An 18,563-nucleotide genomic window follows, 5' to 3' on the forward strand; every position below is an offset into this window, starting at 1 on the left:
CACAAACAGCATTTAACAGTCTACCACTCGACCTATTGTGTATACATAGATCTGAACTGCAGATCAATGACAATAAAGCCACTATGTACAGTCCGGGAAAACACCAGCAAAAAGAAAAAAAGAGAACAATTATGTCTCAATGCATGATTAATCAGAAAATTTCCGCTTCCAAGCTCCCATATGGCTACAACGAATCAGAACAAGCAAAAGATTGTAGCATCCATTTAGGCCACTGATTTTAACCTGTTGAGGATAGACTGATTTAGCTACAAAATGCATTTCCCACAGACCCCTGCCTGAGTATACTCGGGACTCGTATTCAACGGGTTAACAAAAAGACCCTCTATACATACGGTACATTTACAACTCTCTGCCAAACCTGCTTCTGGTAGCAGCCACCTGTCTATTTGGACCTAATATCTGTTGATACAACTAAATTTGCTTCCCTTCATACTTCTGAACTACAAAAAACATGAAATTTTCTATAAAGACCACATGCTCATGACAACTGCTATTTCTACTTGACTTTATGAATGTACAGAGCGGGTACAAACATAAATTTACAGCTGAACAATATTACAGTACATGCAATCATAACAATGATATACCTAGTTGTTGCTGTATGATTACTTTGTGAAACCAATTTTCTTCCACATGATTCCTTCTCAGAGGGCCGAACACAATTACAAAACTAGAAACATTTGCAGCATGAAACTTTCGCAAATTGGAGCAGACGGCCTTTTTTGTGATATGAAACTTTCATGACTTGCTGCAATGATCATGAAAATATTATGAGTACTTATACCTCTAGATCTACATGTCTAGTACTTAAGTATTTGGAGGCTTTCATTAAATGAAATATCATGACACCAGAGAGAACCAGTATTCGTTTTCATGCCTGCTGAACATAACTGCGTTAGATTTGGAAGTACAATGGCAATCATATTTGAGTAACTGTTATGGCAGTGGTAGAAGTCAACTTTACGATTGTACTTGCGCATGGTGTGCAGCATTGTACTGACATTCAACGCACTGTGTAGACACAAACTTTTGGGCGCATCCCTTCACTTTCGCAGATCTTGGCAACTCGCAAGACTCACAAAAGTTTCATGCAAAAGAAAATTTCTGGTTCTGGCAGAATCCCAGGCTCACCTTTACCAACTTGGACACATTTTTGTACAGCGACACTGGCAGCATAAAGAGCACCGTCACGAGGCTAATGACGAAGTAGCGATTGGCAAGGACGTTTGTTTCTGAAAACAAACCAGGTAGAAATATTTTCGTCAATTAAGGGCTGTATGCCAGAGAAACCCACTGTTTGCATACAAATAATATGATACAATACATTCATTTAGTATACAAGACATTGTCCTACCATTATAAAAATGTTGTATTCATGTACTGTACGAGCTGAAATTTTCGCGTACAGATATTTTCGCGAACTGCTACTTGGAGGACATTTTCGCGTGTTGTTAATTTCGCGGTTGCGAGGGTCTAATTGAACTTAGCTATTAGCACGTTGTTATTTTCGCGTGTTGTTATTTTCGCGGTTCAAAGGCGATTTGCTAAAATAAAACCACCGCGAAAATTTCAGCTCGTACAGTATTTGTTTGCTTGGGTGCGTGTGTGTGTGGGTGTGAGGGTATAGAGAAGTAGGGATAGAGAGGAGGGCTTACAGGGTACAGAGAGAAATTCATGATATATTATCTAAAGGGAAGGGAAAGATTTCTGTTTGCTTTGTAATATTGATTCTTTAACATTGTTCATTCAATTTCATTTCATGTTCCCAAGAATCATTTGAAAAGGAATTCTGTGTCCACCTGCTTATTACTATCAAGTGTAGTATGAAATAGTGATCTTTTTGATAGCTAAATGATCAAACAGATTGTTGAGTACTACATGGCTTTTCGGGAGAGGAAGGGAGTTGTGGTTTTCATGAAGTGCTTCATTTACAGTTGCATATTCTCTGATATGAGATGTTATGTTTTGCATAATTGTTGCGTACATAATTACAGTAATTTCAATTCCTATATAGATTATTTAATGATGTGTTTTGGGTTTATATTTGATTTGCCTTTTTTTTTATTCCTGTGTTTTCTTATACACATACCTGTCTTCTCTAATTTCTAAAAAGTGCATAAAGACTTAAAATGTAATTTGTGCTCTACAAAAACTGCTTATTATTATTATTATTATTATTATTATTATTATTATTATTATTATTATTATTATTATTATTATTATTATTATTATCATTATCATTATTATAATTATTATTATCATTATTATTATTAGCATTATTATTACCATATGTACATACTTATTCACAATCCATGAGTAAAATCAAAATGAAAAAAAAAAGTAGATACTGGAAAAAGGTTTGTACGTGTCTGTGTGTGTGTGTAACAACAAGTGACTTTGTCACTTCTTGCTGGTGAAAACTTGTTCCTTGCGAGAGATACTCACCAGCTATTACTGCTGCAAAGACTTTGGTTATCGTGTCTCCAATGATAACATTGTATCCAATCATGGCTAGAGAGTAAAACAAAAACAAAAATCAAACCAATTCCAGAGAAGAAAAAATCAACAACAGTAGATTGCTACTGTGATCATAATGGCATCACACTGCAATTAATCATATAAATATATATACCTATTTATCAGAGAATAAATGTGGTAATAAAACTATATCATTCTACTCAACTTTTCCCAAAATAATAAACATTGCATAATTGTACAGGTCAATTGTGAATTGTGATTACAAAAGCTGTGGGCAAACTTTTCCCTTGTTGGTTTGTTGTACAAACTTCTGGGGTACCCTTTCATTCTTAAAGCTCTGGAGAGACAATGGCAAACATACATCAGTGGAAACTAACTGATTCATTTGTTCATGTGAACCAATGTTCCTAGTTGAAGGTTTGTTGCATGATAAGGTATATGGACAAAAAAAAAAAAATATGACGACAAGTGAAATGAAACATATTCTTGGCTGTCTGCCTATTGGAAACACTGTGACCCAGAGGTGCAGGCTTCTAGCCTACGGGCTCTTTTGCAGATGGCTACTCGTCTACAGGCCTTTTTGTAGACGGTTTCAAGCCTATGGGCCCTTTCGTAGATGACTCTTGAGACAGACTTAACTAGCATCCAATCTATTTTCTCATACACCATTTAGGATGTCTGCTAGAAGGAATTCTGCACCCACAATGATTTGGGGGGATGTGTTTACCTATAAAGGGGTAAACGAACTGAATGACAGACAACATGTAATAGCCAGGCATTCCCAGGGCTGCTTCCACCATCTCGGGGTAGGTGTGCGTTCCTGTCAGCTCAGCGATCCTGATCATGAGCACCATAGAATAATCTAATCAGAAAAGAGAGAGAGAAAAAAAAATATCAGTCCCTTAAATACTCTATTATAATAATATTGCACAGAGCCATAAAGATATAATCTTACATAATGACTTTCCAAAGATTTGAAACAGGCAAAGAAAATGGAATAATCTAGGCAGGAAAGAGAGAGAGAAAAAAAAGAAATATCAGTCCATTAGTAGTGCACAGAGCCATAAGATATAATCTTCAATAATGACTTCCCAAAGATTCGTAACAGGCAGAGAAAATGGAATAATCTAGTCAGGAAAGGGAAAGAGAGAAAAAAACAAGAAATATCAGTCCATTAAATACTCTATAGTAGTGCACAGAGCCATAAGATATAATCTTGAATACTGTATATGCTGTTATTTTCACGTACAGATATTTTCGAGGTCATAGACATTTTCGCGAGTTGTTTTTGCAAATCGACACCGATGCTTACGTTAATGCTCTATTAACAAAGCGCATGGAGACAATTTCGCGTGTTGTTAAATTCGCGATCCAACTGCAATTCGCGAAATTCGCCAAAATTAAACCCTCACGAAAATAACAGCTTATACAGTAATGACTTCCCAAAGATTCAAAACGGGCAGAGAAAAATGGAATAATCTAGTCAGGAAAGGGAGAGAGAAAAAAATATCAGTCCATTAAATACTCTATAATAGTGCACAGAGCCATAAGATATAATCTTGAATAATGACTTCCCAACAATTCGAAACACGCAGAGAAAACTTTGTAAAAAATACCATTATATTCTTAGAATATTATTTACACCATACTAACACTCAATTTGACTACAGAGTATGAGAGATAACAATTTTACCTTGAACAAAAACACAAACAAACAAAAAATGTAAATCTGAAATGATATAATGCTGAGGTTGAAATTTGGTCTCACTATATAGCATGGCTGTATAGCACTCATTCACATTACATTGGTGTCTTACAATAGGTTGGTAGGTACCATAATATGACATTTTGAACTTTGTGGCAGACTTTTACGCAGAATTTGATGCAGACTTTGTTCAAACACACCTGGAAGCTGCTTTAAGCACACAATGCAGGGCAAAGGCAATGAAGAAAGTTCATTTCATACTGTCATATTCAATGATTAAAATTTCAGGATATTTGAATTTCAAATTGATCAATTGAAAAAAAAATAAACAAATTACACATATTTAAGTACAATGTTGTATAAGTGCCATTTTAGATGAAATCTGGTAAAAATCTAAAACACGTTTGCAAGAGCAGAGCTTTATCAAAGTGCCATAACTGTGTCACACACACACACATACACACATGCACATTACAAACACAAGATAAACCTAAATACATAATCTCTCAGAATTCCTTTGTCAGCTGCCTTCATAGCCTCTATACATGTATGTTGCAGGTTAATAGGCAGACATACTTTAAACTTTTTTTTTCCTTACATGGTTTAGCAGCTTGTCAAACACTTTGTGTGACATAAAGTGCAAGATTTGTACACACTGGGCCTCTGGGGCCCTCTATGCACATACATTTTTCATAAAATGTTAGTCGTTTGTTTGTTTGTTTGTTTGTGTTATACCTGTTACGCCACTGATAAGGATGAGGAACAGTATACCAAGAGGGAGACCGGATTGCTTGAATGCATAGGGAATACCTGCAAAGAACAGAGAGTAAATCATGTTAAAGGGATCGTATTGTTTTGGTTGAGACCTAATTTCAGGTTTCTAACATTTTTTGGTGAGATGATGAGAAACCTCTTATGAAATATGAAAGAGAATGTAATTCCATGAGGAATTCAACATTTATTTGATGAAAATTGGTTTTGAAATGGCTGAGATATCCAAAACAGAGCAATTCAAATAAAGTGTGGGACCCACCTTTCATTACGATCGCTTTGTTTTACTTTGTTTTTGGATGTTTCAGCCATTCCAAACCCAATTTTCATCAAATAAACTTTGAATTCTTCTTAAAATGGTATGCTCTGTACTATTTCACAGTATTTTCTTGGTATCTCGCAAAAAGTTAAAAGCCCAATTCTCATCTCCACCAATAGTGTACCATCCCTTTAACCTATATAGTGCTCCACCATTGTAGTATTCCACTGCCTATTTTTAGGACTGCCAATAGGTACAGAAATCTACAGGGAGAAGCGCATCATGATATAATATTCCGCTGTTCAAATGTGCACATGCATAGAGACAGATCAATCGAGAACGTTTATTGACGTCTACGACAATATTGCACAGATTACATTTTGCAGATTATATCAGCGCTGAAAAATGCTTCAGGAAGTCAACAATTTACTCTGTGCTGGCACAGTAAATAATATTTCACAACAAAATTTAACGGATATCTGAAAATAATCACAGAAATGCAGGTTATTGTCCTGTCATATGACAACTGTGCCAGCCTTAACAAAACTTAAAGTACATGTACATTCCTGGAAAAAAAAAAATATCTATCTAGATTGGCTTATTTACAAGGAGCTTGTTAACCCATAGAGGATGAGTCCAAAGTATACTCGAGCAAGCATCTATGGAAATGTGTGTTGTAGCAAAATCAAACCGTCCTCAATGGGTTAAAGACAACATCATTGACAGGAAAATACAAACACTAAAATAAAATCTACAAGGGAACACCAGTATGTTTTTCAAAAGGGAAGTTTTCACAAAGAAAACAAGGTCTTGAGGTGGGGATGCGGGTGAGACATGGGGGTGGAACAAATCAATAATGGGGGAAATACAATGTATATTGTAATGTTTGCCAACACTGATTGGTATATCAATTCATTGTCACCAGCACCACACTTTTTCTACATACAAACTTTCAAATACAAATACAAATGGGAAAGAATAAGTGGTATATCTCACAGTGACAATCATTACTATAGACAAATTGATATTGCACAAGTTCCTGAAGGGAAAGAGAACATAGGTCATTCATGCACTATATCTGTGAATCAGCATATTGCAGTAACTTTGGAATGCCAGCGATTGCAGAAAAGTCCTACAATACATAATACAAAACAAATGTACTTTTACAACTTTCAATATGACAAGGCATGATGAGCGGAAGTTCTTTCTGTGTGGGTGTGTGTGTGTGGGGGGGGGGGGGGTGTCTTTTTGGCACACAACTTGGCCTTCTGAACTTAGATTATTTGACTTCTACCCATCTGACTGACTCTGAGATCCCAAATAATCTGATTAGAGTTAAAATTAAGCTAGCATTGCACTTTTTATCAAATCACAGATATATGCAAAGATGTTGTATAAAATTGATGCTGCAATTATCTTGTTTTCCCTACTGATCATGTTCAGGGAATAATCGGGCCTCCTTGCTAATCATTTCAGATGACATGTATGTGAAATACTGAATAGGCCTCTATCTATACTACCAGGTATACTGTTGCATTATTTTGAAGTAAATGGATTTGACACTATGTATAACATGTATAAATGTGCACAGACATAGTATGTACACAATTTACACTATTTGCATTTAGGATTAGACCAACAATGTATGTCTATGTCAAATACTTTGTTCACAGCCTCTCTGAAAAACAGCCTCTTGGCTGATTGAGGGCTTTTAACCCTGTGATTAAATAAAATATAAAAAACAAACAAACAAAACACAAAGCATCAAGTATATTCCTTATTTCATACCATGTGTGATACTTGACATCAACTTCAAAATTGAATGTACATACAAACAGCAAATTCCGGGGGTGAATGTTTATTTACAGTACAAGTACAACATAGTATAGCAGCATGAGTTTCATATTTCTAAGTTTATTTGTGGAGGGTTTGTTTGCTTGTTTGTTTTTTCTTATTCATTTGTTTATTCCAAGCAAAGAGAGCAGGGCCTGAACTTCTGCTTCACAGGTATTGTGCAATATGCAACAAAGACCATGGGGGCAACAAAGGCACATAATAATTCATGGGTGGCACAGTCAGCTGCACACGCAGGTTAAACAAACCAACATACAAGAAATTTAGAGTGTTAAAGGCAAATGAGCCGAACTACTGGATGTTGGAACGTGGGGAGGGGGGAGGGGGACAGTAATTTCCACTCAACATTTATTGCATTTACCCATAACTACCACAGAAAAGCCTTGGTATGGATGGGTGAAGGAAAGAAGCAAAAAAAAAACAAAAAACAACCAAAAAAAGGTATCAGAAAGTGAATATCGATACAATCCTGTTATATTACATGAATAGTTTTACTCTTCGAGTATCAAACAAGACTGGATATATTCAATGACTGCTACCCTGCCATCCATGTACAATATGAAGTGAACCACGAGAGGTAACAAATAAAATAAAGGGTCCATTAAAAGAACCCAGAACACACTCATATTAGGTCTGTGCACACACAACGAAAATTGAAATTACAATCGCGATCCAAATTTCGATTTTTTTTTTTCTTTTACCGTTCATACACAAGGAAAAATCACACTTCGCAGCAAGGAAAGAACGATCAGTGGCCAACACAAGGAAAAATCGCACTTTGCAGCAAGGAAAGAATGATCAGTGGCCAAATTGCGCATGCGTGAAACTTGCATGACCGAAGACTGACCCCGCGGTCCCATTAATGTTGACGTTCACGCGCTACGAATGATGGGATTAAAAATACCAATTTCCGAATCTCCAACGCACTCACACACACGACGCTTGGCAAAATAATTGCGATTATTCTGAAAAATCGCACTAATAGTGCGAGTTGGATCGCAATTAGGATCGCAAAAATTAGTGAAATTTTTCTGTCCACACAGGAAAAAAATTTGAAATTTTGATTGCGATAAGAAAATAGATTTTTAAATCGCACTTTTTCCCTTGTGTGTGAACGGGCCTATTATCAACCGTGATGATCACCTCCACTGAAAATGCCCAAAACTGCATGCAAAAAAATTTGGTGGACTAGAAAAATAAATGCGCACATCTTTCTGAAAGACTGGCATGCACTGAATGCATGAATGGCTATCTGATATGCTGAGGGTCATATCTGGGCTCCGTTTCATAAAAGTTGATATGATAGCAACTCCTGATTGGCTGTTGCTGTTGGAAGTTGCCATTCCAGCAAGAGATGCTATCCTTTTGTGAAATGGGGCCCAGGTCAGTCTATTTCGTTGTTGTTGTTGTTGTTGTTGTTGTGATATTGACATGTAAATCCTAAAATGCTGTAGAAACAGGATGGAGGTAATTTAATAAATGTTATTTCATAACAGATAATTATTTACTCCAATATCTTCTTATGTATATGTACTTCAGTCATCAACCATTGGAATACATTATGACTGGTTCATATCATTTACGACATTGAAAACAACCGGCTTTTCTTCAACTGCATACCTTTTGTCGGGCTGGGGTGAACAATCTACTGGGAACCCCTCAAGAGCCACAAAATATCATTGCAGCAAAATTTTTTTTACGTTAAGTGCCCCCTTGTAACAATAGCATTCATACAGCATCTCAAACCCCCTCGAATGGCATTCTGTCGTCAAACATTCAGGGACATTGCACACATTGTAATACGTCCCCCCAGTCAATAAGGTAATACAACTGTACGTATGTTGCACATAGCAGTACGTTTGCTTCCAACTGGTCATTACGTCATTTTCAGAGGAGGAGCTATGTCCAGCAACTACTGTAAAACACAATATTTTCGCGGCATGAAATTTTCATGAATTGGAGCCAACAGCCTTTTTCGCGGCATGGAATTTTTGCGAGTTGCCTCTAACATTCAATGCGTATAGTGTAGACAAGAACTTTCACATGCATTTCAATGTTGTGATTCTTGGTTCTCGCGAAATTCGCGAAATTAAAATGCACACAAACATTCCTCATTTTACAGTATTGCAAAAATTTTCAGCAATGAAATGAAAGAATACAGAAAAAGTTAATGTCATAAGCATGACCACTGGAGAAATATTGGGAAGGTATGAGTGAGAATTTCACACAAATTCTTAAAGGGATCGTATAGTTTTGGTTGAGACCTAATTTCAGGTTTCTAACATTTTTTGGTGAGATAATGAGAAACCTCTTCTAAAATATGAAAGAACATGTAATTTTATGAAGAACTCAACGTTTATTTGATGAAAATTGGTTTTAAAATGGCCGAGATATCCAAAAGAGAGTGATTCTAATGAAGTGTGGGACCCATTCTTTATTACGATCGTTTTGTTTTACTTTGTATTTGGATGTTTCAGTCATTCAAAACCCGATTTTCATCAAATGAACTTTGAATTCCTCTTGAAATGGTATGCTCTGTACTATATCATTAGAAGTGTTTTCTTGGTATCTCACAAAAAGTCAAAAGCTCAATTCTCATCTCCACCAATACTGTATCATCCCTTTACTAGTGCCTGCAAACTGTCAAGGTTGAACAGCAAACTATGTCCACTGCCTTGGAAGATTTTTTGACTGTTCAAGCCTGATTATATCATACAGGAAACTTGTTAATCAGGGGAATGAGAAATGACATTTCAATCAGACTGGTACATATTTCCCCATTACAGCATTCACACTAACTTGTCATTAATACACCTCTAGTGCCCTTAGAGAAATACATAATAATGCATATCCAAGACATAACATGCACATATATACATAAATATCTATAAAACCAGACAGAACCTTCATCCTTTCAACAACAATCAAAGATCTACTAGTATTCAAAACAAAAACAAAAACTGTTAAAACACTCTTGTCTTTTTTACGCTGCTACTATGCATCCAATTATGTATGTAAATTAATTCATTTATGATATTACACATTCAGGGTTGATTGTTTCCTTTAAGATTCAAACCTACTTTCACCCACATGGTAATTCATTGCAGAACTATAGCCACAGAGATCATGGCTAGACTATCAAATCTATTGATTAACTGTCAAAATTACAATGTGTGCAATCACAAGTTGAGCACATGTGTGTAGCTCTGGAACATTTGAAATATTTCAAATATTTGAAATATTTGTGCCTGTTAATGTTTCATTCTCTCCATATTCCTTTGATATTATCAATAACTTTATGAATTAAATAGTTTTGTGCCTGTTTTAGTATGTTTTATTCTCTCTGTGCTCCTTTTATATTGTTGGTAACTTTTATCATTCGGTATTTTAATGTTTAAATTGCAATATGTGTATGATTTGATTTTAAGGGTATATTCTATTTTAACAAGCCTCCAACTTTTGCTGAATTGTACCTCCTACATTTTGTAAACATTTTATAGGGTATATCCAAATGAGTTTCATTACTGAAGAAAAGTATTAATTGAATTGAATGGAATATTTCAAAGAGAGAAGACACTTGAGTTCTCATATATTTAGACACTGATACATGCACAAAGTGTACCAGTAGACTGTATGTTCTAAGCTGTGATGCCTTAAATACTACATGTACAGAGTGTATCAAAAAAAAAAGGTAATCCAACTTTGGAGGGCTACCATTTCATAATTGTAAGCTCTGGAGAGCTGAATTCAGTTGTATGGAAAGGGGAACTCTCCCTCTTTCCATTGATACCTAATTATGTTGGCAAATGTCATGCGTGACTTAGCACACAAACTTAAAAGACAACAATGACAATTCCTTACACTTTTTCCAAGTCTGAGTGTTATTGTAAAGGAACAATGCATGTCTCACCAAGGAGGTAACCTCCTTGGTCTCACTGAATGGATGGGGTCTCTCAATGATAGTGGTAACATAAGCAGGCCAGTCTGCATGACTGCAGGTTTGTGTTTTGGGCTTCTTCTAACCTTTTATGGTCTGTAATCTTCAATATATGGCAACCGTTGTTGATAACTTGGTTACTTCCACAAGGGCTGAACCATCATCCATTTTCTCTCTTCACATTCAAGACTTGGTTTTGCGCTGCGAGCTATGTGTTGAATATGGACAGGGGAAATAGACTGTGTGGATTTGCCTTAGCAGGAGTGACCAAGTTATCGGACAGGTGGCCATGTCAAAGGTTGTGAACCATAAAATGTCAGAAGAAACCCTAAACATTAACCCTAAACACATACCAACAGTCATGAAGGCTGGCCTGTTAATGCTATCACTCTCATTGAGAGATTCCATCCATTCAGTGAGACACGCATTGCTCCTTCACGCAAACTTGGAAAAAGTGTAATTTGTCATTGTTGTCTTTAAAGTTCATGTGCTCTGTCATGCATGACATTTGTTAACATAATTAGGTATCAATTGAAAGAGGAAGAGTTCCTCTTTCCTCACAACCAACATTGCGCTCTCCATAGCTGAAAATTAAGAAATGGTAGCCCCCCAAATTTGGATTACCTGGGTTTTTTTAATACGCTCTGTATATCCATCACTGTACTAACTGCACCTGTGTATGACATGCACCCATATTAAAGTTTGGGTAAGTTCATTTCAGAAACGGAAGAAGAAATATAAGTTGGTACCTAGGAGATTTTACAGGAGATTTTATGTTTACACTTACATGTACAACAGTCGAATGTTAGTGTGTTAGTTAAATACAAAACATTCCCTATTTAACAAAAATTCTCCTTACAACAAAGTACAAATCCTAGTCCCAAAATCATCATCTATACATCTTTATTTACTTTACTGTTCGGATATAATAACAAAATTTCAATATAATGAAAGACAAATGCCGGTCCCGATGATTTTGTTATAATTAATGGGAGTCACCTGTCATGGCTATGGGCATGTGCATCCACACAGGAGCTTTTGGAGTGAAGTACAAAATACCTTGCTCTTCCAGGCATTTAAAATATTGAAATATCCTCTTTAATAATATATTATATAACGCCCGAAGAGATCCATGTCATTTGATTGGTTGTTTGACATTGATCATTCCGCCCATTTCACTATGACGTCATCATCCGCTCCATTTACCATGCAATTTTAAATCCATTGCACGCTCGCTGAGAGCCCGGCACACTACGGGTGTTAAACGCTTGCGTTTGCATTGTGTGTATGTGACAGCACGCTAGCGTAAAGCCCTCAGTGAGCACTCTCGCGATCATCAGATTCTCTCTTGTTTCTGAATTAATAAAACATCAAATGACAAGGATCTATTTCAGGCGTTATATAAAACAAATAATAAATGTTTTTCATTCGTGCAATGGACAGAATATTTCACTCGGTGAAAGATGAAATCGTTTGATCCATTCAACTTGGCTGTGCCTCGTTAATGGATCATTTCATCTTTCACCGAGTGAAATATTCTGTCCATTGCACTCATAAACATTCATTATTTGCATACCATCCAATACCACCCAGCGTACTACTTGTACAACCTTTTTGCACTTCTATTTCACTATCAAAATATACTTATTAAGATGTTTCAAGTAAAGGCATAAATCAAATACTGATATATTGGCACAACTGTATCAGCAGTATAGTATCCCCCATTTTTTTTTTTTTTTTTTTAGGTCTTCCAGTTACAGATAAAAAGTTAAAGGGAAGATAAACCCCAAGAGCAATGTGGATTGAGTGAAAGCAGCAACATTAGTAGAACACATCAGTGAAAGTTTGAAGAAAATCGGACAATCGATGCAAAAGTTATGAATTTTTAAAGTTTTGGTGTTGGAACCGCTGGACGAGGAGACTACTAGAGGTTATGACGTATGAGTGGACAACAATACCAAGAAAATATAAAGAAAATTCTACAAAAATCCATTTTTCATGAAAATTACAAATTCCATCAACTTGATATTGACATATGTTAGGGGTAGCAATTATTCCCCCTGCTGTCTGAAAGAGGTTGGTCCATTGCTCTTTCATAATTCTAGAAAAGTGAATTTTTGTTGAATTTCCTTTATATTTTCTTTGTATTGTTGTCCACTCATACGTCATATCCTCTAGTAGTCTCCTCATCCAGCGATTTCAACACCAAAACTTTAAAAATTCATAACTTTTGCATCGATTGTCCGATTTTCCTCAAACTTTCACTGATGTGTTCTACTAATGTTGCTGCTTTCACTCAATCCACATTGCTTTTTGGGTTTACCTTCCCTTTAACTAGCCTCCCTCCACCCCCATTACAGAATACATGTATTCAAAGGTAAAGATTTGTAAATTGGTACAGTGGTACTTTTTTCCTTTTTTTTTACACAAAGACTACATGTACACCATACAACCCACCAAATTCATACACTACCACTCTCTACCCAAGATATATATACAAGTATATTATTATATATATATATATGTATATAAAACTCAGAAGGAGATCAAGAAAAGTGCAGTACCCCTATGAAACAGTCACAAACAGCATGCTCAACCACTGGCAGCTATACGTGCTACTCGCAGTCTAGACACTCGCGTTAGAACATAAACTCGTTATACCAATCATGCGGTTCTGAGTGCACAATTCGAACAAGGAGCAGACAAGGGGGCCTCAGACGAAGTCTGTCATGCACTCATGTATATATTGGAGAGCAAGAGAATGAAAAATTAACATGTCATTAATGCCTTTAATGCATCCTGCTTCTAAAGAACTACATCATATCCTAGTGGCATTGCCGTGGTTACCACAAAGGGAACAACACCAGCATGCATGCATCCTTTTCTCCTAGCAGATTTTACGGAGTCATCAGCACAGACAGAATGAATAAATTGATGACTAATCAAGTCTAGATCAATTCTATAGATAAATCTGTGGAATTATTCATGTTGCTAGAATTCTCATCTCACTAGGGAATATAGTATGAGCATGACAGATAATGAACAATATTCAAAGACAAGACTCTGATATGTTGGGTAGATAACCATGATATACTGCATCAAACCTTCAGGCAACTCCACAATTAACCCTTTGTGTGCACAGAAAACCCTGTACAAGCATTGAACACATGGTCCAAAGTCCCAAATGGCGAAGAAGGGGTTAAGCTAGCTCCTTATGCCATCAGATGTAAGTGATCTTGTGCATGGCAATAAAAGGCCACCGGAGGGAGAAGCAAAGCGCTCTTACAATCAACTTCAAGTTGATTGTAAATGTTAGAGGTCGTGACCTTTCAAAAGAGAAACAAATCCCTGTTTCATATTTCTCTTCTCATGTACAATGATCTTGCAGCACCGACAAAAGAAGTAGCAAGTTTGCGTCTCCAGACCAGTGGGTGAAGAACAATACCTTAAATAGAATAGGAAAGAGATAGAGTGAAAGAGGGGACGAGCAACAACAACAACAACAAATTGTGAGAGAAATATAGGAAAAGAGAGATGAAAAAAGGAAAGAAAATAGAGAAGACAGGCAGAAAGACCAAGAGGGAGAGAGATAGGTATACAGTAAGTTCTTTGGAGAGAGATTAAAGGGACTGTACAGTACTGGTTGAGGTGAGGATTCAGGTAGTAATGTTTTGCGAGATATTTAGAAACCACTCAATGAAACGTTAAAGTGCATACAATTGTAAGGGGAATCCAACGTTTATTTGATGAAAATTGGTTTTGATATGACTGAGATATCTAAAAACAAGGTATAACAAAGAGATCCTAATAAAGTCAATTTTATTAGGATCACTTTTTGGGATTTCTCAGCCATTTCAAGGCCAATCTTAATCAAATAAACGTTAAATCCTTCTTGAAATTACATGCTCTTTCATATTTCAAAAGGGGTTTCTCATTATCTCACCAAAAATGTCGCAAACCTAAATCCTTACCTCAATCAGTACTGTGCAGTCCCTTTAAAAAGAGAGAATAGGATACTAAATAATAGATCTCATCAGAATATAAGATAATAGAGAAGGTGAGAGATGGAGAGAAAGAACAATAAGACAACTGTGCATGAGAGACTGTGGTATATTACTGGAGCTGATTATGAGACAGGTGGTGGTATGACTGATTTAAGGTGGGGTCCTCTCAGACCAAGTGGTAGAAGAATCGATAAGACACCTACCGATGATGCCTGAGCCGAGGATGCTGTTGGTGGTGTTGAGGCTGGCTCCTGGTATCCCACTCGTTGGCTTCTCGGCATCCTGCTCTTTCTCCGGGGCTCCCTCGGGCGTGGCCTCCGCCTGTACCAGCCCCGCCTTGTCATGGGTTGGAGGCTCATATGGAGGTACTGGCTGTGGAGGGGGATAAAAGGAATATAAATGGTATATACATGTACATAATCCAGGTCTGCCAACATTCCCACATCCAAACTAGGGAGATTCCACACAACAATCAGGGAGATATCTGTGTGTTACATGCATTTCAATGGGCAAAAATAATTCCCAAATCAGGGAGATTTTGATATTCTCTTATTCAGACATGAACAGATTTTGACATTTTCAGGGAGACTCCTGCAGAATCAGGGAGACTTGGCAGCTCTGATATTCTAGTGATTCATATCCAATTCCACAGCTCATCATTAGAGGTGGCCTGGTGGCCCGGGCCACTTAAAATTATTGTTGGACCACCAAACTCCCAAAAAGGTTATCTTTTGGTGGACCAGTCAGACACCTAAGATTCAAATTAATCTTTACATTCTGTTTCATTTCAGACCACTATATTACTTTTTCTGGCCAATAAAATTCTACATTCAAAGATTTTAGTGGCCCAAACAGGCCACCAGAGATTAAAAAAAAAAAAAAGAAGAAAAAAGTTGGTGTTGAGCCCTGCATACCATCCTACAAATTGTACACAGTGTATGCCAGATTTGTCCCAAATATACATAAGCATGGTTCACAAGACTGTCTATTGTGTAACCGTAACATGCAAAAATTTTTGCTATGATAAAATAGATGCAATACGCCAGACTGCTGACATCATGGAAAACATTGATTTCAGTTCAATTCAATTCAATTCCTTTTTTTTTTGATACATCCTACAAAAGTTAATGTATTATACAATGATGAAATGATAAGAATAAGAAACTGGCAAGTAAGTCAAATGTGTTCTCACACTTCAAAAAGAAAATCTGTTTAACAACCTCTTTTAATTCTTGGATTTCAGTTCAGTCAGTGTAGTCATGCATTTAAAAAAAAGGCGAAGATAGCACAAGAAAGCACTTACAATTGTAGCGCCCTTATAGCTTCCTGGGCTATTTAGGTACTATAGCTCCATTACAAGGGGTTTTGTGACTAACACATAAAATCTTTTATTTTTCCATATGCTGCATGATGAAATTCAAATCAGAGTTCATACTTATACCCCAGTTTGCAATGAGTTTACTGAAAAGCCAGCAGCACAGCTCTGGGATATACTTCCTTGTATTTTGGAAATATACACTTCAAGAAAACAGAGCATCTTGTGGCATCAGTTTACGAAAAATCCTCAAGATTTGGAATGCAATCATTATCCCACACTGTTTTGTCTGTGTGAATGCGACCAACGGAAGCTACTACATCCGCTGATTCATCTGGACATTAAAGGGATGGTATAGGTGGAGATGAGGATTGGGCTTTTAACTTTCTGCAAGATAAGAAGAAGCCACTAAAATGAAATTATATGAGCATTCCATTCTAAGAGGAATTCAAAGTTTATAATATGAAAATCAGTTTTGGGATTGGTGAGACATCCAAAAACAACATAAAACAAAGCGATACTAATAAAAGGCAGGTCCCACTTTCTATTAGGATTGCACTGTTTTGGATATCTCGGCAATTTCAAAATCAATTTTCTTCAAATAAACATTGAATCCATCCTGGAATTACACGCTCTTTCATACTTCATAGGAGGTTTCTCATTATCTCACAAAAAAAAAGTTATAAACCTGAAGTTAGGTCTCAACCAAAACTATAGGATCCCTTTAAATCACCTTCCCTACCTACACTCTTCTGTCATCAAAACCTACTATCTGCTTGCGTAAATGGTGAGAGTTTGTCGGTCCATTAAATCTGCTGCCAAGGGCAATTCTATGACTTGTTTTTTTACACAAGCCCACTGACTGGGAGAAACTACTCCTCTCATCCCGTTGCCATGGCGACAAATCATCCCATTAGTGATGCACCAGCAAATTTTCTGCCATCCCTAGTACATCTATAGGGGTATCTGCCCTCCCTCTGAAATATCACGCTGGAGCAGATGGCGGCTCTGCATATAGGCTCAGAGTCTCACAGAACCGCCAAAAGTGGAGACACGCAATCAGAATTTGTCATCCGAGATCTTTGAGAAATTGGATTGCTCCCATCTCTCCTGGCATGTGTCTCTTCATCTTTATCTCTCTCTATCTCTCCCTGATCTCTCCCTCCATCTCTTTCTTTCCTTCTGTCTGGTTTGGTATCATGCATCTACATCAGGTGCATCAATCGATTGCAACACAGTGCAGAACACAGAGCACGCACATGGTACCATAGTACGGCGGATGATAGGGAATACATGGTATTAAATGAAAGGCTTTCAAAACATTTCTGTAGATGAGTGTAAGTTGGCTGCTTTCAATATGGATACATCTTTCATATGAATATATTATCTTATGAATATAAAGATACACATCATATATTTACAGGTATAAAATATATACATTCATAGAGATGTATACCAGTATATTATGGATGGATATAAACTTGTTTTTTATGAATTTTGTGAATATAATAGATAGATATATTTCTATTTATTCTTCTTCTTCACATAGATATGAATATGTATATGTACCAGTATGTTATGGACAGATATACACGTCATTTTTTCTTTCCACTTGAAGAGTTTGTTTGCAAAAACCGATAAGTCCATATTTGCCAAATGGAGATATTTGCGATTAAAGGTCAAGAAAAATAAAGAGAATGATAAGAAATTTTTAGCTTCTTTAGACCATAACTTCAAAAAATTTACCTTTATATGTAGTGACCAATATATCATTTAAAAGGTATTATTTTGTACTTTATGACAGATATCTTACTTCAAAATCTTCAAAAATGGACTTATCAGTTTTTGCAAACAAACTCTTCACTTGTTTTATCCTCATACATATACTTATGGATGTATTATATGTGTGTTGAAGTAAAGACCAGTAGTTGACTCTAGCAAACTATACATACTAAAATGGAAAATGTAAGGCTTGAATGCTGGACAAACACTTAAAATTTATGAATAATGGAAGCAGTCACGCATGACACACGATCAGCCAAGATCAAAAGGCTGTACATGCGAATGCAAGGAAACATGCCTGTAGCAATATGCCATGTGCTAGAATACCATGGTACAATGCACATTACACAGGGCATACTATTATCCACATGACAGTATAAAGTTTTGAACAGACAGGATTGCACAAGGCAAATGGATGTACATTTTGGATTGTTCAT

The 18,563-nt window shown here is 36.5% G+C and overlaps 1 protein-coding gene across 1 annotated transcript in view; it reads right to left on the reverse strand.

The window, feature by feature from the left end:
• Positions 1 to 18,563, reverse strand: part of LOC140244072 (putative sodium-coupled neutral amino acid transporter 11) — a 57,106-nt gene that overhangs the window by 17,223 nt on the left and 21,320 nt on the right. The window contains exons 2-7 of the mRNA XM_072323722.1: positions 15,233 to 15,401; positions 7,450 to 7,470; positions 4,940 to 5,014; positions 3,227 to 3,361; positions 2,467 to 2,532; positions 1,153 to 1,253 (exon numbers count right to left, since the gene is read on the reverse strand). Coding sequence (XP_072179823.1) covers positions 1,153 to 1,253; positions 2,467 to 2,532; positions 3,227 to 3,361; positions 4,940 to 5,014; positions 7,450 to 7,470; positions 15,233 to 15,401 — 567 coding nt within the window. The remainder of the gene's footprint in view (positions 1 to 1,152; positions 1,254 to 2,466; positions 2,533 to 3,226; positions 3,362 to 4,939; positions 5,015 to 7,449; positions 7,471 to 15,232; positions 15,402 to 18,563) is intronic.

This window comes from Diadema setosum, chromosome 20 (genome assembly GCF_964275005.1).
Source record: "Diadema setosum chromosome 20, eeDiaSeto1, whole genome shotgun sequence".
In the NCBI taxonomy this organism is placed as follows: Eukaryota; Metazoa; Echinodermata; class Echinoidea; order Diadematoida; family Diadematidae; genus Diadema; species Diadema setosum.